Raw genomic sequence first — 22706 nt, forward strand, 5'->3', positions numbered from 1 at the left:
TTTCGGTCCAGTTCCTCGACTCTGCCCTTGAAGGGGAAGTAGCCATAGGCAACATGTAAATAAACAGGTGTGGGTGGGCACCAGTCAAATTTACTTGGGAACCTGAAATTTCAAATTTACGTAACTCGCACATGTCACAAAACATCCTTCTTTTGATTTTTTCAACCATTTAAAAATGTGGAAACCCCTAGTTAGCTTGCAGGCATACCACACAGGCAGCGGGCAAGAGTTTGCTGCACGTGGAATGCAGGAAAGGGAGTCAGACCTCCACAGGGAATGGAGCCAGGCCTGGAGAGCACCCTTTCTCGGGCTGATCTCTGGGCAGCACAGGGCAAGAGGAAGCAAGAGGCAGTGGCCCTCCTTTTGTTAACTGTGCACCAGTTTTCCCCTCCCTCCGTGGGTCTGGCCCTCCCCGAGCACTGCTGCCTGGAAGCAGTGGGGACCTGAAGGGTGGAGAGGGTCACCTGGAGAGCAGAGGCCAGGAGTGGGGAGGGTGCACTGGAGGGAGTTGGGTCCCAAGTGTAGGCAGGAACACACCACGATGTCAAAATGGAAGTCAGGGAGCCAGTGACAGATGGGAGGGGAATCAGGAGAGCCGCAAGAGAAGGCACCAGATCCCGCCCCAGAGGGGACACTGGCAGGGCCAGGCTGGGCGCACAGGCAGCAGGCAGCATGGTAACCCACTCTGCAAATATTGGCGAGCACCCACTCTGCCCAAAGATACAGCAGCAAACAAAACCAAGTCCCCCCGCCCCGATGGAATGTGCATTTTAGTGGAGGAAGAAAGACAATAACCAGAAGGAAATATGAACCGCCCAGGTGCAGGTGAATGTGAAGAAGGAAAATGAAGCAAGTGGTCAGAAGGGCATGAGGGTGACGTCAGTGCAGGCCGTGGGGGCCCGTGACGGAGTTGGGAAGGCCGGAAGGGAGCTGCCCCGCAGAGGACACATGGCTGCATCGCCTTGGGGGATGAGCGCTTGGTGTGTGTGAGAAAGAACAGGGAGCAGAGGGAGGCGGGGTGAGTGGGAGGGATGAGGTTCAGAGGGCTTGGTGGGGGGTCAGACCATGTGGGGCTTGGCAGGCTGGGCGAGGACTTTCCAGGCTGCACAGAGACCCTGCTGTGCTTGTGAACCGAACTAGCTCAGTATGGCTGGAGCCAGGTGATTGTGAAAGTGGGAGCTGGCGTGGGGGTGGGAGGTAAGCAGGAGACAGTTGGCTCTTAGTGCAAACCCATCCCAGTGACACCAAAACGGCAAATGTCTAGCTGGCCTAGAAAGGAGCTAGATGCGGCCCACTCCATCCTCGTTTTCCTCGTTACCGTTTCCTCTGCTGCCCTCTTCTCCCTTTCTCAGGCAGCAGGGACAGGGGTGAGGCGGGGAATGGCCTCAGCCCGGGGTCCCCAGCCGTGCCGTCCTCTGTACCTGTCTCTTCTCTCCGGTCCTGCACGGGACAAGTCCTGCACACCGCGGCCCTCACGTTGCTTTTGATAAGCCTCGCCATCTGCAGCTCAGCTCCCATCTTGCCAAACTTCAGTCTGACAAATGATAAGAAACTTGGAGACATACCTCTGGTGGGTGTGAGTTCTGTGCCAGACTCCTGCCTCCCGGCGTTCCACGCGGAGGTCCATATGGGTTGCTTTGGGGTTTAAAAAAGCACATCGTCTTATGTTCTCTGTTTCATCAGAGGAGGTGAACCGGGAGTTGAGAGCAGACCAAGTGCTGAGGTTTGGATTCGGCCGGGGGCGCATGGGCTGTCCCCGCTGGGGCTCGGTTCTTCTGGACGAAGCGATGGAGCCCAGGGAGGGAGGGCACACTGCCCGCTGAGGCCGCCCCCACTTTTCCTCGCTTGGTACCCCAGTTTCAGATACTAGGATTGTTTCAGCCAACACACTCTGGTTGTTAGAAATGGGAGATGCATGTATAATTTAACATGAGGCTGTGCACGTAACCAACATTCAATTAATAGTTGTTCAGTTATCATGTTATCGTCATTGTCATGACATTCAGCGTGGCCCTGGGGAGGTATGCGCAGACACCTGACAAGGCTTCCTCAGCGTGTGGCCTTTTCCCAGCAGGTGGGAAAGGAGAAGGTTTCATTCATTCATTCATTAGCCCACGGCTGTCCACGGCCCAGGGCCGGAGGTCATGAACAGAGAGAGCCCTGCTCTCAGGGAGTCGCCATTCCTGGGGGGACAGACAGGGAGGACAGGCATTACAGTAGCTGGTGAGAAGTACTTACACGTGTGGTCAGCAGAGGCCTATGTGATAAGATGGGAGTGGGGGAGGAGCCAGTGGCTCTCTGGGGAAGAATGTTCCAGGCAGAAGGAACCACAGGTGCGAATGCCCTGATGCAGGAAGAGCCTGGCACTCATGATGGGCAGTGGTCCAGTTTGGCGGGAAAGCTAGAGCCAGGAGCCGGTGGGGGGATCTGAGGTGGGAGAGCAGCTAGGAGCCGGTCTGAGGGGCCTGCGGGGGGTCACGGCAAGACCTGGCCTTGACCTGCAGGGGATGGGGCCTCTGGAGGGCTTCGAGCAGGGCGTGGGTGCTGCTCAGCGCTAGTTCGGTTAGCACCCCACCGCCTCTCCCAACTCAGATGCTGCCTCCTGCAGGAAGCCCCCCAGAGGGCTCTGGCCTGAAGTACTTGCTCTCCTCTGTGAAGGCCTCCAGCCCCTCGTCTGTCTCTGTTATCTGTCTCTCGTCCCCACGGCCCAGCTTTGGTGAATATTTACTTACGTGGCTTACCTCCTCTGCCGGGTGGTGTGGGTAAGAGGTTGATCTGCTTGGAATCTCAGCATCATCGGCTTCCAGCTGGGTGACGTCAGGTGACTCCTGTAGCCTCCCTGCACCTCAGTTTCACCTAAAACTGGGGACACAGTCCCACTGCCTTCACGTGGGTTGGCAGGAGTCAGTCACATGGCTTTGTGCTTGCCACGTGGGGAGCCCCACTGGATTTCTTTCCTCTCAATCTAAGTAGCTCCAGGGCAAGTGCTCAGCTCAGCGCTCCCTGCGCCTCCACAGGGCCTGTCCAAATGCCTTTCCCGTCTGTGTGACCAGTCAATGTGCATTTGCTGAATTTGGGAATGATTGCTCTAGAACTTTCCTGTAACACCTTTGAAAAATTCAGAGGGGTTGAAATATACAGTCTTATGTTTTCATTCAGCTCCTAGTAAAAAATAGTGTGCGTGTGGCTGTGCAAAATAAAAATTGGACAAGTCCAGGGGTGCCAGACGTATAGTTTTTAAGTATCAATTATTAGGTTGGTGCAAAAATAATTGTGGTTTAAAAGGTTAAAAGTAATTGCAAAAACCGCAATTACTTCTGCACCAACCTAATTACAAAAAAAGATTTTTCATATGGTTTAAAAGGGAATGAATTCTGCTTGAGACTTACTGCTTCACATCAGGTAGAGGTTTTTGTGTGTTTTTTTAAACTTACTAAGACCATTTACAGAGAAAATTGCCTTGAAAACATTCAGTAAGTGCAAAGTGTTCTTTTTTTCCATAGACATGTCATTTTGTAATACCTACGACTGTGAGTCTTTGAAAACATTGTATTTTAAAGGAAGCATTTAAAAACTTTCACTTTTTTTTTTTCATTACCACTTTGGTTTTCAACACTGGGTCTTTTGACTTTTCCTAAATCACTTTTATACACAGATTTTCAAAAACATTAAAACTGTTATCAAAGCTCTCGAGCTCATTGACGTTAGCAAGACTGGTCTGGTGCAACCGCATGAGCTGAGGAGGGTTCTGGAGACCTTCTGTGTGAAGATGAAAGACGACGAATACAAAAAGTAAGTAAATGAAGGTACGCTGAGAGATTGCTCGGTAGAACCTCAAACCGATTTCATTGGATCCATACATCGTCCTCCCTCCCGCCTTCTCTGCCTGCACTGTTTTGAAGAGGCTCTCACTCGCTTGGCATTTCTCCCATGTTCGTGCGGCTCTCCATGGATTCTCAAAAATGAGAGCTAATGGTTCTAATTCCTTAAGTACCCTAGGGCGTGAGCGTCATCTGGCTGGCAGATTTAACACATCTCGAATATTTCAGTAATCCATCACCAGTAGTCTGTCTTTCCCTGGTTGGCACCACAGCGTCCATCCCATGTGTTTCCAGCTCCCAGTTGACTCTGACTCAACGCCTGGGTGAGGAGAAGAACGAAACATCTCAGGATTTGTTCATTCGTTGACGTGCCCCCTCTGGGTTCTCCATCCTGACATGCCAACCGCACGTAATTTTCCTTTGAGGACTGGTACTGCTGAGGTTGGGGCGGGCTTTGCTGCAGGGGCCGGTGACTAATGAACACTTGGCGGCTCCTTGGCGTTTGAAGGCCACTGCCACCTGCCCGTGACTCGAGGGCAGTGTGTGGGAGTCGGCACAGGCAATCTTTGGAGCCTCCAGGGAACTCCAGAACATTTGGCTTCTGTGGCTACTTGAGTTTTGAGTGGCAGCCGCTGGAAGGAGGCCCCATGTTTAACTTTGTTTATATAGTACTCACCCGAGAGGTACTCTCCCCGCTCCTACCTTTTCCCACTTTTCAGAATATCCTCCAGGCCACCAACAAAAGTACCAGGCCTTAGGATTTCACCTGAGCCTGGGAGTTTCTCATGACACTGCGGTTTTCCATTGCTGTGCGTCACTGTGGTTCCCTACATACTGTGACAAAGAGTGTTGGGTCTGTTAGGAGTAGAAGAATTATCTCTTACAGCAAGGAAGTCAAGACGGTGTGTGACTGTGTCATGGGCACTGCAGGGTCCGAAAAGCAAGGAGACTTTTAAAAACTGAGTATTTCCTAGTCTTTTGAATAATTTCTTCTTTTTTCCTTTTTATAACCCACCTCAGAATATAAAAGCCATAATAGATGTTTTAATTTTTACATCTTTCCGGCTGGGAAAGTGTCCAGAATAAGATCCAAACAAAACAAATTAAATAATTTTGTGCACGCAATTATAGAACAGAAGCAACACTCTTAAAACAGGCAATCAAAAAACAAAACAGTGTTTTATTTGACAATAAACCTTGCATTTGGCTCTGCTGTCTCCAACCTAGTAAATCTATAAAAAATGTTACTGTCTGTTTCCCCATCTCGTAAGTATTGAATAATAAAGAACTCCACCAATTTCTATTTGAGATTTTTTTTTTTAAGCCTCAAAAACACTACTGTTTTCTTGATAAGGCTTGGAAACTTAATAGAATTGCTTTCCTTTAGAATGGAAACGCAAAAGATGAAAGTAGCCCATTTCTTCAATTGCTTTAATGCTTTTCTTATTGAAGCTCAAGAATATACTCTTCAGAAGCTGCTTCAGTATTAATTTTGCCTTTTTAGTTTTTGAGCTAGAAACACAATGCATTTTTTGAATCCTTTTTTTTTTTTTTTTTTTAAATCTTATGGCTTTCTGTTTAATATCAGGCCTCTGTGCTCGGTGTGGTAGGAATGGCCTGGACTTTGAGTCAGGCCTGGAGTCAGGCCTGTGCTCTCCCCTCCCTAGTTCCAGGGCCTTTGGAGGTTCCGGGCCTCTCTGAGACTCAGTTTACTCCTACAGAAATGGAAGCTGAAGAGCCGGTGTGAAGGTCTGGTGTGAAGATTCCACGTAATATACAAAGTATGCCCACTATGTGCTAGCCGCATAGTAAGTGCTTGGTTTGCAGTGATGATATCAAACTCTAAAGATCCTATTAGCGCCCTTCACTCTTTGATAAGTAGCTCTTTTTAGGCTGCAGAATACCATCCAGCCTGTGGAAATAAGATTTTATACTTAATCAGACTATTCTGAGACCCATTGAGTTTTTTTTTTTTAAACTTGTATTTATTTGTGTTTTTCCAGGACCCATCAGCTCCAAGTTAAGTAGTTGTTTCAATCTAATTGTGGAGGGCACAGCTCACAGAGGCCCATGGGGGGATCGAACCGGCAACCTTGTTGTTAAGAGCACTGCGCTCTAACCAACTGAGCTAAGCGGTCACCCCGTATTTTCTTTTTTTTTTCTTTCCCATCTTATACCACCCAAGCCTTCATTGCCTTGCAGGCCAAAGTACTTGAACCCAGGTAAAATAATTTATGAACAGCCTGAAAAACTCACTCGCTCACTCACTCCCTGGAGGTCAGCCTGCTGCCTGAGCTGATGGGTGAAGCCCAGGCACAGACATTTCCAGGTGGCAATGCCGGAAAGGTTTATGGGGCTGTTGGTGTCATTTCCTTTGCCCCTAGAGTCGGCCTTCCTGTTTGATGACTTGTCTCTAGGGCTCTGCAGATGTGTGAGCTCTCTGGCCAGAGGTAGGTCCCTGGGAAAATAGCCTTGGTTGTTGCATCTTAGGATTGCTTCTGTCTCCCAGGCCTTTATTCTTGTAAAAACGCCTATTGAGATTTTGCATGCTTGGGCAGTAATGATGCTTCATTCTTGAAATTTATCTGCGAGGAACTGTTACCAAGGGGTTCTGTCTGTGCTCAGTGAATATGCAGCAGGTGTGATGCATGTGGGTGGGCGGGGCTTCGGGAAAGGCCAGGAGTCTCTTCTGAGCAAATACTTACCAGCTTGAAGGAATGTTGGATATTCCCAGAAAATGAGGAATCTGGTGACGAGATTATTTTATCAGCACCTCGGCATTTTCCTGGAGCAGCAGAGTAGCCATCACTTTCTACAGGGCGGCTACTCAAAAGGAAAACATAAGGTGGTACCCTCTGGGTCCTTGAGCTTACAGCCTTCTTTTCACAAGGCAGACACTACGGATGAGAGATGGAGCTATTCTGGGACTCTCAGTGTTAACATTTGGCAGCTATCATGTCTCAGGATAATTTTTCTTATTAGAACAATAGGCAAGATTCATCAGGGTGGAAGAAAAGGTATGCGTTGAAATGAATACATGACATTACTCTTTGTTAAATTTGGAAAACAGAAAAATAACAAATACTTTAAGTGATAATTACTAAATTTTTAGAAAGCAGCGTGAGATTAGGTAATTATAGAAAGCAACACATATGGAGATAATGTAACCAAACATTTAAAAACTGTCATTTAAAAAAAATAAATGTAATAATGCAGAAATTATCTGGGAAATCATTTATCAAGTGGCACATTTGAATAATGGGGTAAAAAATTCCAAACATCCTATTTGTCTTATTTTAAAAAAGAGTATCTCAGTATATTTCTGGGAGAAATATTGGTTGTGCGTCACGTTTTTCTTTTTGCATATCGACATTGTAGGATGTGCCAAAAAAGCCCCCCTTCTCGCCACAATTAACTGCTTTGAAACAGCATGTCATCTTGGGCCTCAGTTTCTCTGATAAAACGATATGCTTGGTCAAGAAGATGGGCTCTGTTCTCCCCTCCACCTGGCTCTAGATTTCTCTGGTTATAGAAATTTTATGTTAACGTGTCGTGGCCCAGATCCACCTTCCCCCCAACCCCCAATAATTAAAGGAAAGTGGGACGTACTTTTGCTCCGAGTGCAGAGGTGGCTCCCGTGCAGCACAGGCCCTGGCCACCCCCTCCTCCTCCCATGAAGGGGAGGACCTTCCTGGTGCTGCAGGAGGGGCCTGCCCTTACTGGGTCCTGACACGTTCTTGTCCCATTCGAATCTACATGCATCCACCGGTGGACAGAGAAAAGTGGTCACCTTTGAAGTATCTACGTGTTTTTTTTAAATAAAGCATAATATTCCCTAGGGTTTACTTTTAATTCCAGCTCTAGCTAGAAACACACATTAAAATTAACATCCACCCCAGTGTAAAGGAAACCTTAGGAACAAACTTTCTTCATTTCAGAGTCTCTGCATCACAATTTCTGATCACTAAAGAATATTTCTCTTTTAGGTTTGCACAACACTACAGCATTGATAAAGACACTGGCGTGGATTATAATGTGTTTTTGCAGAACCTCCGTGTAAATAATGACTTGAACCTTCGGTATTCTGTGGGAAATCAAGGTACGTCCTTTTATTAAAGTATCCTTTGGCGTGGGAATTCCTCTTCTGTGAATGTGTCCCGAGGAAACACTGTCAAATATGGAAAATGCATCATCCCCAAAGATAATCATGGCATCATGATTTATGAGAACAACATAAACGTCGAACAAAGGGAAAGGGTGCGTCTCATCCACACGGTACAGTAGGTGGCCATGAGTCGTGATGGCCATGAAGGTCACAACAACGTGGAAAAGGTGTGTGGAATAGCAGCAAGCGATTGGAAAGAAATTCCAGAATACAGATGTATGTGATATGTCTCTGGGTGTCGTTTGGTTCTTTCTGCTGCTGCTGTATTTTCAAAATGTCTCAATGATGAACATGTTATTCCTTTAAAGGTGGGCAAATCTTACTATGAAAGGGCAAATAGTTTCCACAGTCACGTTGGACATGCACAGGCAGCTTAGAACCTTGAGAAGGAAGCGCTGCCCTTGCTTTGTCCCAGCCACGTCAGCACAGTGCCAAGTTGTCCGCCTGCTGGGTCGTTCTGGAGACAGCGGCTCCGTGAGGCTGAGTGTGAGCAGTGCAGTCGCGAGGCTCCCTTTCAGCCCTTTGCTCACCTGAGGCAAGTGGTTTTTTGCTTCAGGGTTTATCGCCTGTGACTGGCTCATTCAAGATGGGTTGTCACTGTCTCATTTCAACTTAATTCAGCACAGCCTGTATTCACGGAGCACCTTCCATGATGCTCAGATCTGCCTCACTAGCAAGCTTACAAATGACAAATTCTCCGATTTCAGCTCGATTTCATTAACCAAGACAGCTAACAGCAGATTCCAGGACTCTCCTTTGTAAAGCCTCTCAGGTTTGGGGAATTACTAGACAAGGTAACCTTCCAAGGTCCTGTACTACGAGGCCCTTCATTGATTACAAAACCAAGTAATATACTCTATCTTTAAGAACTGTGTGTGTGTGTGTGTGTTAATATATACATATAATGTAGGACAGGTATATTGTGTATATATATATATATAGACATGCATAATGAATGGGACAGGTAAGATAAGTCACATAAAAAAGAATAATAGAAAGCATCTATTGTGCTCTATGTAGATACTTTATAAACCTTGATTTTAACTTTGATTTCTCTCAATAGCTTTGTAAGGCAGGTGTTGTCATCCCCTTTTTCAGATGAGGAAACTTGGACTCATGGGTTATGAATGCATTTCCGAAGGTCACACAGCTAGTTTGTGGTGGCGTCAAGATTTGAGCTGTTCAGCTCCAAAACAAACGATTCAAGTGCCTTTGAGAGAAGAGTAAATGTCATGGGATGGTCACAGGAGCAAGAGGGATGGCTGCTTAAGAGCCGGGGGGCATTTTCATAGGACCAGGATCCACAGAATGCATGCAACAAGCACCGAGGGAATGAGCCCCGGGGTGGGGGACGTGTTTGTCTGAAGCATGGGCTGTGCGGTTAGCCCGAGTGGGACCTAAGGCGGCATCTAGACTGATTAGGGAGGGTTCTCATCACAAGTAAGTTTATACACCAATTTGATAATCATGAGAGTTGGCTCCACATATTGAACATTTGGTGCGTGCCAGGCACTGGGCTAAGCATGTTCTGTACTGTCCCTTCTCATCTTCGTTGCAGCTGTGTGAGGTGGGCACAGATGCAGAGGAGTAAAGCGATGAAGTGAATCATCAAACTGGTCCTAACCCCTGTCGGCATTAATCCTGGCATCTTTCCATACAGATCTGTGCAAAGGAGAGACAGACAGAAAGAAATATATTTGTAAAAATAGGTTCATATAGATGCCAATTTTATATAAGTTTTTACTTGAGCATATCAGATAAAGAGAAATTGAAATGAAACTGAGGAAAATTTGACTATCTTTTTTTGGTTGCATGTAATATCACAGGTCACACTTTCCCTCTTCAGAACATCGTAGACTTTGATCCATTGTTTTCTGGTACTAAGTCTGGCTGTGAAGAAGTCTGAGACCTGCCTAATTTCTCCCTGGTTGTAACTGGTTGCATTAAGAATTATTTATCCCTGATTTTTTCTGGTCAAGATGGTGGAGGAAGTAAACACTGTGCTCATCTCCTCTCACAACTACATCAAAATTACAACTAAACTACAGAACAACCATCACTGAGAATCACCTGAAGTCTAGCTGAACAGAAGTCCCACAACTAAGGGCATACAGAAGAAGCCACTTCGAGACTAGTAGGAGGGGCAGAAGTAGGGGGGCAGAGATGCAAAACAGGCTGGTCCCACACCCGTGACTGACCATTAAAAATTGGGAGGGACATCTCGGCTGTGGAGGTCCCCCATAGAGGAGTGAGGGGTCCCAGCCCCACACCAGACTCCTCAGCCCAGGGCTCCAGTGCCAGGAAGAGAAGTCCCGATAACTTCTGGCTGTAAAAACCCGTGGAAATTGTGGCTAAGTGAGGTGGGGCTGCTGCACTCCCAGGTGCTCCTCTTAAAGGGCCCACACGTGGACTTCCTTGCTGATGGACTCACTCGCTTTGAGCTCCAGCACTGGGGCAGCAGCTTGAAAGGTGCCAGGGACATACGGGGAGGAACTAAGTTGTCTGGCTCCAGAGCAAGGGCTGGAGGGGCAGCTTTCTCCCAGACAAAGCAGCTGGCAGAAGCTATTGTTCCTTTGTGAGCTGTCCCCCTTTCTGGCATGCAGATTCACGCAGCCACCACATGGGAGTCATCAACCGGGCTAACATCAGTTATTCACCGAGGCCCTGGGTGATTTCCAGACCCCACCCCACCCAAATTTTAGGCCTACCCAAGCCACTTCCAGTGGCTTATCCATACAAACAGCCTGTCTTGTCTCATGCAGCAGACTTTCCTAAAATCTCGCCAAGGTTCACAAAACCCAAACAAGCAATGTCAGGCTTCTGTATGTCCCATACCTTTTTCTGAGCAGCCCTAGCCCGGCATTAGCCACAGCCAGCCTCAGTTGGCTGAACCTCTTGAGGCACCTCCAAGCCCAGCACAGGTGGTGGCCATCTGTGGACTGCTTTGTGGCTCATGCCAGGTGGCCCTGAGCAGGGCACAGGCTATAGCTGACCTTGGCCTGTGGCAGGGCCCCTCTTGGGAGGCCCTGAGAGCTGGCACACCCAGAGGCGAGCTCTGGACTGAGCTGGAACATCACCAGGTTGCCTCCAAGGACGCATACCTAAAGGGAAGACTGGGCAGGTACCAGAGCCCTGCTGCAGCAAATCCTGGTCTGCAGGGTCAGCCCCTGCACAACAGCACCTGCACTGTAGCCATGGCCAGTCCTTACAACCAATCAAGTCGAGGGTGAATCTCTTCCATTGACATGCAGACAGCAGACAAGGGTCAACTTTAGCAGGAGGGCACACACAACCCACACAAGGGACACACCTGGAGCACCCAGCTTGGGTGACCAGAGAGACTTTGCCGCTGGGCCCCACAGGACAAAACTACATAGGACAACTCTACTAAGACTGAGAGGCATAGCAGCCCTACCTAATATATAGAAACAAACACAGGGAGGCAGCCAACATGGGGAGACAAAGAAACATGTCCCAAATAAAAGAACCAAACAAAATTCCAGAAAGAGAACTAAACAAAATGGAAACAAGCAATCTACCAGACGCAGAGTTCAAAACACTGGTTACAAGGATGCTCAATGATCTCAGGGAGAACTTCAACAAAGAGATAGGACACAGAAAAATAGAGATAGGAAACGTAAAAGAGAATCAGTCAGAAATGAAGAATACCGTAACTGAAATGAAGAATACAATAGAGGGAATCAACAGGAGACTAGATGAAGCAGAGCACTGAATCAGTGATTTGGAAGATGAGACAGCAGCAAACACCCAATCAGAACAGCAAAAAGAAGAAAATGCAAAAAAATGAGGATAGTTTACGGGACTCCTAGGTCAACATCACACATACCAACATTTGCATCATGGGGTTATCAGAAGGAGAAGAGAGAGAATAAGGAATTGAAAACCTATTTGAAGAAATAATGATGGAAAACTTCACTAACCTGGTGAAGGAAATAGACATATAAGCCCAGGAAGCACAGAGAGACCCAAACAAGATGAACCCAAAGAGGCTCCCACCAAAACACATCATGATTAAAATGCCAAAGGTTAAAGACAAAGAATCTTAAAAGCAGCAAGAAAAAAGCAGTTAGTTACTTATGAGGGAGCTCCCATAAAATTGTCAGCTGATTTCTCAACAGAAACTTTGCAGGCAAGAGGGGATTGGCAGGAAATATTCAAAATGATGAAAAGCAAGGACCTACAACCAAGATTACTCTACCCAGCAAAGCTATCATTTAGAATTGAAGGACAGATAATGAGCTTCCCAGACAAAAAAAAAAAAAAAAAAAAAAAAAAAGCTAAAGGAGTTCATCACCACCAAACCAATATTACAAGAAATCTCAGAAGGACTTCTCTAAGATGAAAAAGAAAAAAAATATGAATAATAAAATAGCAATAACTACCTGTCTATCAACAATTACTTCAAATGTGAATGGATGAAATGCTCCAATCAAAAGACAGGAGGGGTGGCCGGTTAGTTCCATTGGTTAGAGCATGGTTCTATAACACCAAGGTTGCCGGTTCAACCCCCACATGGGCCACTGTGAGTTGTGCTGTCCTTAAAAAAAAAAAAAGGAGGGCTAAAAGGATAGGAAAACAAGACCCTTATATGTACTGCCTACAAGAGACTGACTTCAGATCAAAAGATACACACAGACAGAAAGTAAAGGGATGGAAAAATTTATTTCATGAAAATGGAAATGAGAAACAAATCCTGGGGTAGCAGTACTTATACTAGACAAAATAGACTTTAAAACAAAGGCTATAAAAAGAGACAAAGAAGGACACAGTAATCCCACTTCTGGGTATTTATCTGAAGAAACCCAAAGTGCTACTTCAAGGGGAACTTGTACATCCATATGTTCATTACAGAATTGTTTAGAACGGCCAAGATGTGGAGGCAGCCTGGGTGTCTGTCAGTGGAAGAACAGATAGAGAGGAGGTGGAACAGATATACAATGGAACATTGCTCGGCCATGAAAGGAAATGGGTCTCATCACCGGCAGCAGCATGGATGGATCTGGAGGGAATCGAACTGAATGGAGTGAGTTGGACAGAGAAAGGTAGATACAATGTGATTTCGGTTATATGTGGAATCTAAAGAACAAAATAAACAAAACAGAAACAAACTTATAGATACAGAGAACATTTTGATAGTTGCCAGATGGGAGGGGGATTGGGGAATGGGTGAAAAAGAGGAAGGGATTAAGAAGTACAAATTGGTTGTTACCAAGTAGTCATGGGGATATAGGGTATAGCATAAGGCATATGGTCAGTAATGTAATACCTATATATGGTGTTAGGTACTAGATTTATCGACGTGGTAGATGGGAGGGTGTTGGGGGAGGGGTGACAAAGGTGAAGAGATTAAGAAGTGCAAATTGGTTGTTACAAAATAGTCATGGGGATGTAAAGTAAAACATAGGGAATATAGTCAATAATATGGTAATAACTAGGTATAGTGCCAGATGGGTACTAAACTAGTCAGGGGGATCACTTCTTAAATTATATAAATGTCTAACCACTATGCTGTACACCTGAAATTAATATAAAATAATATTGAGTGTCAACTGTAATTGATAAATTTTAAAAGGAGGGAAAAGGTGAAGGGGAATAAGAAGTTCAAACTTTCAGGTATAAAGCAATTATGGGGATATAATATACAGCTTAGGGAATATACTCAATAATGTTGTGATAACAGCACAGTGTCAGATGGTTCCTAGACTTATGGTAATCACTTCTTTAGGCATATTAATGTTGAATAACTGTGGTGCACACCTGAAACTAATATAATATTGTATGTGAGGTGTATTTTAATAAAAATCTTTAAAAAAAGAATTATTTATCCCTGAATTTAAGTAGTATGGCTAGGATATGTCTTGGTATTGAGTTTTCTGTATCAATTTTCCAAAACACAATCTATTATCAATCTGCAAATTCAATTCTTTATGTCAAGGATTTCTTGTGGCAATAGTATGCATCTTTGAATATCTTCTGTTCTATTTTTCAGATTTTTAACTTCAGTGAACCAAATTATCCTTCTGTTGGACTGCTTTTGTCTTCTTGTCATTTAAATTCTCTCAAACCATTTTATTGTCTTTTCCCTCTGTATTCACAATGATCATCTTAGGTCTTTTATCTATACTTGTAATTTCATTTTCATGGAGGTCTATTGTATTCCTTGCTGTGTCTACTTTATTACTTTTATAATGGTGTTTTCTTTGGTTTACTATATTACTTTTCATCTTGTTTTGCTGTTTTATCATCTCCTTTTACTGAATTCATGTTCTTAATAAGATGTTCTGCGAAGTAATTTTGTACCCTGAGTTACATTTTCTTCCAAAATGGGATCTTTGTCTTTTTGTTTTATGTGCCTCTCTTTTCTTCCCTGTCCACCTACTCCCTCCCCTGACGTTTTTCCTGTAGAGTTTGCCTAATTTCAAGACATTTGGATAAATGGATCACTTTTATTCCATTATACATCTTTAATATTCAGAATCTACCTTCAAATAATATTATACTAATTCACCTGAAGTGTATGGACTTTACAACCTTGTTTTCCCAATTCTTCTCTCCTGTCCTGTGTTATATTGCCATCATACATTGTGTTTTTACCTACATGTAAACACAGACTACATTGCTACTACTTCTGTTGTTCTGCTGAGATTTCCTATGTGAGCATTAATTAGGAGTATATTTTCCTTTACATTCTCAAATACTGATATAAAATTTTTTTATCTGCTAATTCCAACGTTTAGGTCATCTTAGAGTTTGGTCTTTATTGAATATCTTTTTTCTTGAATATGGATCACAGTTTCCTGTGGTTTTTTTTTTTTCCTATTTCTAGTAGTTTTGGAATTTATCCTAGATATAGTGTATTTTTCATTGTAGAGACTGTGGATTCTGTTATGTTCCTTTGAAGAATTTAAGTTTTTGTTTTAGCAGTTTACGTGGCTGGACTTAAACTGTAATCTTGTCTTCCCTGAGGGAGTTAACACCTGAAATAGTTGCTGTTTTAGCCTTAGTTGGGTTTCTTGTTGTCTGCTGTACACATTTGTAGTCCAGAAGTTAGCCAGAGATTTTGGCAGGGTGTGTTCACAGACTTTGGAGATCCTCCGGTATGCCTTTCTTTCTGGGCTTTCCTTCCTTATTTTCGAGATGCTATGGTAGTCCTAAACTCTGTTTTCTGATTCCTAACACCAATAAGACCCTGGGTTTCTATTCAAATTCTAGCCATTTAGCATGGTTCCAGCAGTGACTTGTTCTCAGGCAAAAGGACAAGTAACAGGAAACTCAATGAATGTTATTCCATTTTTCCAAGTGTTGACTCCAGTTTATGTCAGTGGCTCTGCAGTGCCTTTAGATAGTTTGTTTATATTTTGGCCAGAGTTTATAATTGTTATCTGCTAGAGGTTTGGTTCAGTATGAGCCAGTCTACCATAATTAGAAGCAAAGCTTTCTGGCTGCCCATATTGTTTTTTATTCTTTCTTTGCTTCAGTTTGTGCTGGTAATTTTGTGTGTGTGCTAATTTTTACTATCTTTTCCTTTTGCATATCTTATTAAGTATTGTAAGAAGGTACGTTCTATAATACAATTTCAATTCACCATGGAAATCTCATTTTTTCCATTTTATCAATAATTAACAGCAGGCTTTCTTTATTGGCGATACATATAATAATGATACATGTCACAATGAAAGGCATCTTTGATTTGATTAAATATGAGATATATATCTAGTTATTCTTCTGTATGTTCCTGTTCCTGCAGCATTAGCTCAAGTTCTCATTGCTGCCCCCTAACTGGTGTCGTTTTGTCCATAGCACGGCCCTATTCCAATCTGTCTTGTATGCCCAGTCATAGCGATCATTTTAAAATAAAATCATATTCATACTTATTTCCCTATTGAATACTTATTCTATAACTTTCTTAGAGAAATTAAAAATCCTTCAGAAAGCAAAATCTTTTTGTGGGTGTTCTAAATTAAAGACGTAGTTTGGGGCAGTGGGCCACATCATATTGAAACTCTATGTCATGGCGGTCAAAACAAAGGCCTGTTTATTAGTGTGTAGTGGGAAAGGATGAATCCCTAAAAGCAGCTAGCTGTTCATCGTACCCACTGCCATCCTATTATTCAAAATCCTCAGCCCCAGTGGGTGAATCTTATGGTAGCAGCATATCCTTTCTGGGTTGATTATAATGGAAATTATTTTTCTTTAATTTTATTTATTTTATTGAGATGTATTTGAATTAAAACATTGTGTTAATTTTTGGTGTACAACAACGATTTGATATATGATGTGAGACAATTAAGTTCGTGAACTCATCCTAGAAAAAGTGCTACATAACTCATTGATGAATGTCACTATGGTCACCTTCAAAGTATTCCCATTGGGAAGGTATGAACTGATGCCAGCGCCTAGTCCACCCTTCAAAGCAATTTTGGCCTTTCTGGAATGGCCATCAGAGCTGTCATCGTATTACCCTTGGTGTCCTGAATGTCATCAAAATGTCTTCCTTTCAGTATTTCCTTTATCTTCCGGTAAAGAAAGAAGTCATTGGGGGCCAGATCAGGTGAGTAGGGAGGGTGTTCCAAAACAGTTATTTGTTTACTGGCTATAAACTCCCTCACAGGCAGTGCTGTGTGAGCTGGTGCATTGTTGTGATGCAAGACCCATGAATTGTTGACGAAAAGTTCAGGTTGTCATCGTCTAACTTTTCCACGCAGCCTTTTTAGCACGTCTAAATAGTAAACTTGGTTAGCTGTCCAGTTGGTACAAATTCATAATGACTAATCCCTCTGATAACAAAAAAGGTTAGCAACATCGTATGCTTATATTGCCAAATGATTACCACATCAAGTTAACATTCATCACTACACATCGTTACAAAAGGAAACTATTTCATTTGGACCATTGGTTGGCTAACTTGAATTCCCACTTTACTAACTTGCTTGTGTAAAGCTATGGCACCCAGAAGGTTGCCCAGGGTATCAACCAAACAAAGAAAACTGTGGCATTATGTGGAGCAGTTCAAAGGTCATTTCTAGGTTTTGATTTGTTGTCTACCTTCTGTGTAAGCCCTCAAGAAGTAGGTCTTCCTGTCTCACTGACCCTGCTTCCATAAGATCCCCCCTTTAGGAGTGAAAACCTTTCTCACATCTGTTCACTAGCTTCTGTCTTTCTTATTTGCCAATCCAATCATTTTGGTTATTTGAAGCCTGACCTCTAGTAGATTCCTTGGGAAGTGCTCCTGGAAACGGTATTGTCTGATTGCTTACATCTTCACGACAGTTCATGGCCTTCCCAGTTAAGAAATCTGTCCGGGTATCAAATCATGGCCTCAGATTTTCTTTCCTCGTGTATTTTAAATACACTGTGTGTCCACTGAGGCCCGGGAGCACATTCACCATCTCATCCTCATAACGAGGGGACCATCTGTGGCACAGGCACTATTTTCTGTCTCTTTTTGCACAAGGGAAAAAGCACAAGGTTGCGTGGTTAGTAGTTGAAGGTGGCAGAGCCAGTAATCACGTCCAGGCAGTCTGTTTTCAGAGTTGGCACTCCTCCCATTTGGATTGTTCCAATGTTTCTGAATTTTCACGGACTTAGGAAATCCCACCGTGAAATGCTTTCCTTGGCACTCAGCCTCGACACACGTGGGCAGGTAAATTCTATACCGCTTCTCATTTTTATAGATTGAAATTTGTACTTACTAGTGTTTTAATAATATTTGTTTCTGTGTGATGGTCTTAGACTCTTTGGAAGATATTCTTAAGAGAGCTTTCATTTTAAAGCACATGTCACTTATTTACATTTGTTCCCAAAGTTCGCTTTTACAAGTAGCACGTGATTCCACTTACCTCTTTACATACATTTTTATTTCTCGTATGAACTCCTGCTTTTCTATTATCTATGAATGATCAGGGTAAAATTTGTTAATATATGTTCATTTTGGGGAGTGAATGTGTTATGCAAGGACTAATTACCAAGAGCTATTTATAGGTTTGCTGCTGTTTTTAACTCTGTTAAGAGGTAGTCTCTAGTTCAGATATTTGCTGCTGTCCAGCCCCTACGAATTTTCTACATAGAGAACGATATTTTGTATTCATTTGAAAACATATTTCTGTTTTTTCTAAGTTTGTGTTCTTAATAAGCTATCATCATCTTGCCATCAACAAAAGCGCCGTCCATCTGGGCACGTGAAGCAATGACGCTGGGGGACGATTTCCTTCAGCTGCGCTTACGTCAGACCTAAGTGCCCCCTGAAGCGTTGGGTTTCTTCTCCATCCCGTTTCACATCAGCAGAGATTCCTTCAGAGGAAATTTAGGGGACACTGGAAGGTGGCAGGAATTACCACGCTGCCCTGAAGAATGGAAGGTGGTGTACCTCTGAGGGTAGGGAAGCCCCTGGATGTGGTGTCATTTCGTGTGTGGCCGACCCTGTTGTGGCCGCTGGAGCTGCACGAGTTCCTGGAACATGGGCTCCCGAGGGCAGGCCTCCCACCTCAGCCAGCCCTCCATCCTGCAGGGCCTGGCGTGCTGTTTCCCGAGCACCAGTGGGCTTCTGTACATGTGCTGGGTGCGTCCCTGTGAACTGTCATTGGCGCAGCAGTGCCCAAGGCGAGGGCGCACAGGACGCACTGACAAAGCCGGGGCTGGGGACCCTTCCCGTGTGTGCCCCACCGAGTCAGATCCGGTTCTGTGGCGCGGCTTCCTCGTCCACACGGGATTGTGTGCTGAGACCCACGGGCGCCCCAGCACTGCAGACCGAGTTCTGAAGGACTGGCTTTCATTTTACTGTGTAGCCAGAGGGTCCACTGGGGGAGGGTTTTCCTTTTCCTTTGCTTCTCCTCTTTTTTTTTTTTTTTTTTTTTTTGAGATAGGGAATGGAATTCCAGATGACTGGCAGTTTGTTAGCTGCAGCAGAGTGGTTATGTGTGCTTAATTTGAGTGAAGCTTATTTGTAGACATTTTAGGAAATAAATCTGGGAAACCATTTGTGATTCTGTGCAGTCATCTTTGAGAAAGAAAATGGCTAGATTTTAGATTTATTCTTTTTTATTATAAAAGTAATACATTGCTTTTTGGAAAAAAAAAAAGCCAGAAAATACATAAACACAAAATAACAATTCCCTGTAATCCTACCACTATATTCTTTTTGGTGGATTATCCTCCCAGACTTTGTTTTGGATGGATGGACGGATGGATGGACAAATACACAAAATAAGTGTTAAAATGAAAATCAGATTATGCCAGGTGTCCTTTATTTCAATCATGAAATAATATATATCAAAGGAAATTTCCATGTCCATTAATTTAGACAAGTACTTTTGTTTTGAATATCTGTGTGGTATTTTATAAGCTTGATGAACTACAATTTATAAAAGCAGTCCTCTACTAATGAGCACTTAAATTGTATCAGTTTTTTCCTCTCATAAACAATGTAGAAAGCATCCTTACTCAAATGCATTTGTTGAGTGGTCCTATTATTCCTTTAGTATAAATCCTAGAAGGGGACGTAAGTGTATTCAAGTACCAGGTTTTCTATACACAAGCTAGAACTAACTGCTAGCTTTCGTTATCACTCCCTTTAATCCCTGCCTATTTGACAAGTGGAAAAAAATGTTAATTATACTTTTTAAATTACCAGTGAGTTTGAGTAGTTTTTCATATGTTTATTGGATTTTGAACATCCTTTTTGTGTGAGTTACCTGTTTATAATCTTGGTCTGTTGTTCTGTTGGGTATTTATATTTGTCTTATTGAGTCATGAGAGCTCCTCATATATGATGGATATTAACCTGTATTTCCCATGTATATTATAATAGTTTTTCCCTGTCATTTTTCTTTCATTGTTATTTGTGTGGGTTTTTTAACCAAACAAAAATAAATATATTATTAGACCTAGTCATTGTTTAAATGATGTCTGACTCCAATGTGTTCCTTAGAAAGGACTTGTCACACAAAGAGGATGTATTATATGTATTACGTAATAGTCATCTTAATTTCCTTCTACTACTTTTATGGTTTTATTATTCTACTTAATGTACAATTTACTGTAAGGTTTATCCTAGAATAAGATAGCAGGTAGCTTCATTTTATTCTTCTCCAAAATGTTCATCCAGTTCTTTTAATACCATTTATTACACAGTGCATCATGTTTTGGTTTATTAAAGTCTACATTTTTACCAGACAGGCAATGATGACAAGGAAACATAATATTTAAATGTATCTTTGAAAATATTAATAAACTAAATCTCTTTTGTTTTAATAGAGGTCTCATGGGAGAATCAACAAGTCAAAAATTCCAAAAGGGAGTACCTCCCCAATTTTGATTCATCTGATGATGTCTGGAAAGACTGCTCCTTAGATGACATTGCAAGGACCTTTTGCCAAGAGGTAAGAATGTTTTCCTAATGCCAGGGTTATGGAAAGTGTGGACCGAGAAGATTGACAGCTGTGGGAAACCATTTGGTCTGGACATTTCTAAAATTCGTTTTGAATCTAACCCCGCCTCCCCGAACCCTGAGAGTTCCTCCATCTTCTAATAGCAATAATACATTGATCATAGTAATGGTGATAAGAGATGGATTCTTAAGTACCTCCTTTGTGTTACTCATGCAATCTTACAAGAAATATTTAAGACTTGTATAAAGACATGATACAACTTTATTGAGTAAAATAAAGGAAAACTTGAATAAATAGAGGTCTTTTCTGGTTCTTGAATTGGAAGATTCAACATTCATACATGTTCTCCCTACATCTGGATGGAGAGATACATACATTTTCTTTTGAAAGTTATAATAGAGGGCTTATCCTGCCACATGTAGAATACTTTATAAAGGTATAATAATTAAGACAATATAGCCCTGGTACAGCAATGGACATTCAAATTGATTTGAAACGGTGGTTGGATAATGGACCAATCTTTATGTGTGAATTTAGCAATTGATGTGAGGCATTCCCGTAAGATGTGGGAGGATGGGGAGTGGAATATTCAGTAGTTATTATTGGGATAATTCACTAGCCAGCCATTTGGGGGAAAAAAAGCTTTGTAACCTTCCACTCTTCACACCAAAATAAATTCTATGTGCGTCAACTATGTAAATTTAAAAGTAAATAATGTGGGTGAAAAAAGCCCTAAAACCATAAAGGAAAAGACTGATAACATAGACTACATTAAAATGAAAAAGCTTTTGTACAATGAAACTTTGTATAAACAAGTGATAAACTTGGCAAAATACTCGTGTGTGCCACATAAACAACAGATAAATAACAACAGCTCCTACGGTGCGTAGCACTTTTACAAATTATTAATACAAAATTTTCAGTAGAAAATTGTCAATGAGGAAAAAATTAACAAAAGCCAATGTTGATGAGGATTTCGGAGAAGTGAGCAGTTTAATACACTCTTGGTCAGTTGGTAAAACTTGTTCTCTCTTGTTGTCGATGAGTCGATTGTCTTCATAAAAACATGACCATCACAGAAAAAAGTAAGCAATTCTGAAAAGTATAAAGAAGAAAGTAATAGATTATTCAAAATCCACCATCCAGAAATAGTCTGGGGCAACACTTGGTGAACATAATTCCAGGCCTGTCTTTATTTGTATATGTAGAAGGATGGCCGCATCAGTGGGTGGATGGGTGGATACATACATAGACGTAATCTTATAAGAAGAGCATCATGAGCATGCGCTTTCTCTCTCTCTCTTCCCTCTCTTCCCCCCCTCTTCTTCTTCTTCTTTTTTTTTTTTTTTTACAAATAAGGCATATTTAATTTAAATTTCTTTGAATTTTCCAGAAGTAAAGAAACGAGCATCATCACCTTCATAATTACCATTTCATGGGGCTGCCTACGTTGTACGTGCCGGGCAGTGTTGGAAGTGACTCACAGGTGTTCTCCTGTCCAGTCTTCGTAGCCACTCCATGCGTTAGGCACTGTGTCATCCTGGTTACAGGGGAGGAAACTGGGGCACAAAGAGATTTCACGGCTTGCCCAAGGTTACCCTGCCAGTAAGTCCTGGAGCCAAGTTCAGACCCCAAAGTCATTGCTCACAATGCTGCCCTCACGTGAAGCTAAAGATGTTTATGAACTTGGGATAAACACTTCATTACCACAAGAGACATTAGGTCCCCAAAGGGACTGTGAGACCAGAAAGGAGATTCAGAAAGCCATTAGGAGTTGGATAAATGATGGTGTTTTTGAAGGGTGCCCCAATTACAGACAGTGGGGGCTGGCTCTCTGCTGTGAAACTCAGAGACTGGCACTTCCCGGCTTCCTGCCCACCCCTTACTCCCACCTCCCAGTTTTTGCTGTTTATATTTTGTTCTTAGTCAGAGCTGATAATATTTACATTCTGTTCTGTTACCATAATTCTCCCAGTTGTTTTTCCTTTGTTTTATTTTTACATGGATTTAATGCACATCACTGTATTTCAGTGTTTACCATAGTTTATTCCCTTTCAGAGTTCTTTATTTTGATTTATTCTTTGGTTGGCTGATTTCATTGTCAAGTAATTTCCTTAAGAAAGGGTCATGAGTGCCTTTTCCCTTTGTTTTCTCATATTTGAGATGATCTCCCTTTTGCTTTTTTACTAGAACAACTTGGCTGGGTGTAATTCTTCCATCATTGTTTCTTTTTCTCAAAATGTTGTGTTTTCCCATTGTCTTCTGGCATCGGGTGTTCTTGTGAAGAAGGCTGAGGTCACCTTGTAGGTGATT

General features: G+C 42.8%; 1 protein-coding gene across 2 annotated transcripts in view; it reads left to right on the forward strand.

Annotated features, from left to right (window-relative positions):
* The window catches only part of EFCAB6 (EF-hand calcium binding domain 6), a 225564-nt gene that overhangs the window by 46631 nt on the left and 156227 nt on the right, over positions 1-22706 (forward strand). For both annotated transcript variants that reach the window (XM_081061342.1, XM_081061341.1), the window contains exons 7-9: positions 3656-3792; positions 7808-7920; positions 20260-20384. In XM_081061342.1, coding sequence (XP_080917468.1) covers positions 3656-3792; positions 7808-7920; positions 20260-20384 — 375 coding nt within the window. The remainder of the gene's footprint in view (positions 1-3655; positions 3793-7807; positions 7921-20259; positions 20385-22706) is intronic.

The sequence above is a fragment of the Rhinolophus hipposideros genome (assembly GCF_964194185.1).
Source record: "Rhinolophus hipposideros genome assembly, chromosome: 9".
NCBI lineage: Eukaryota > Metazoa > Chordata > Mammalia > Chiroptera > Rhinolophidae > Rhinolophus > Rhinolophus hipposideros.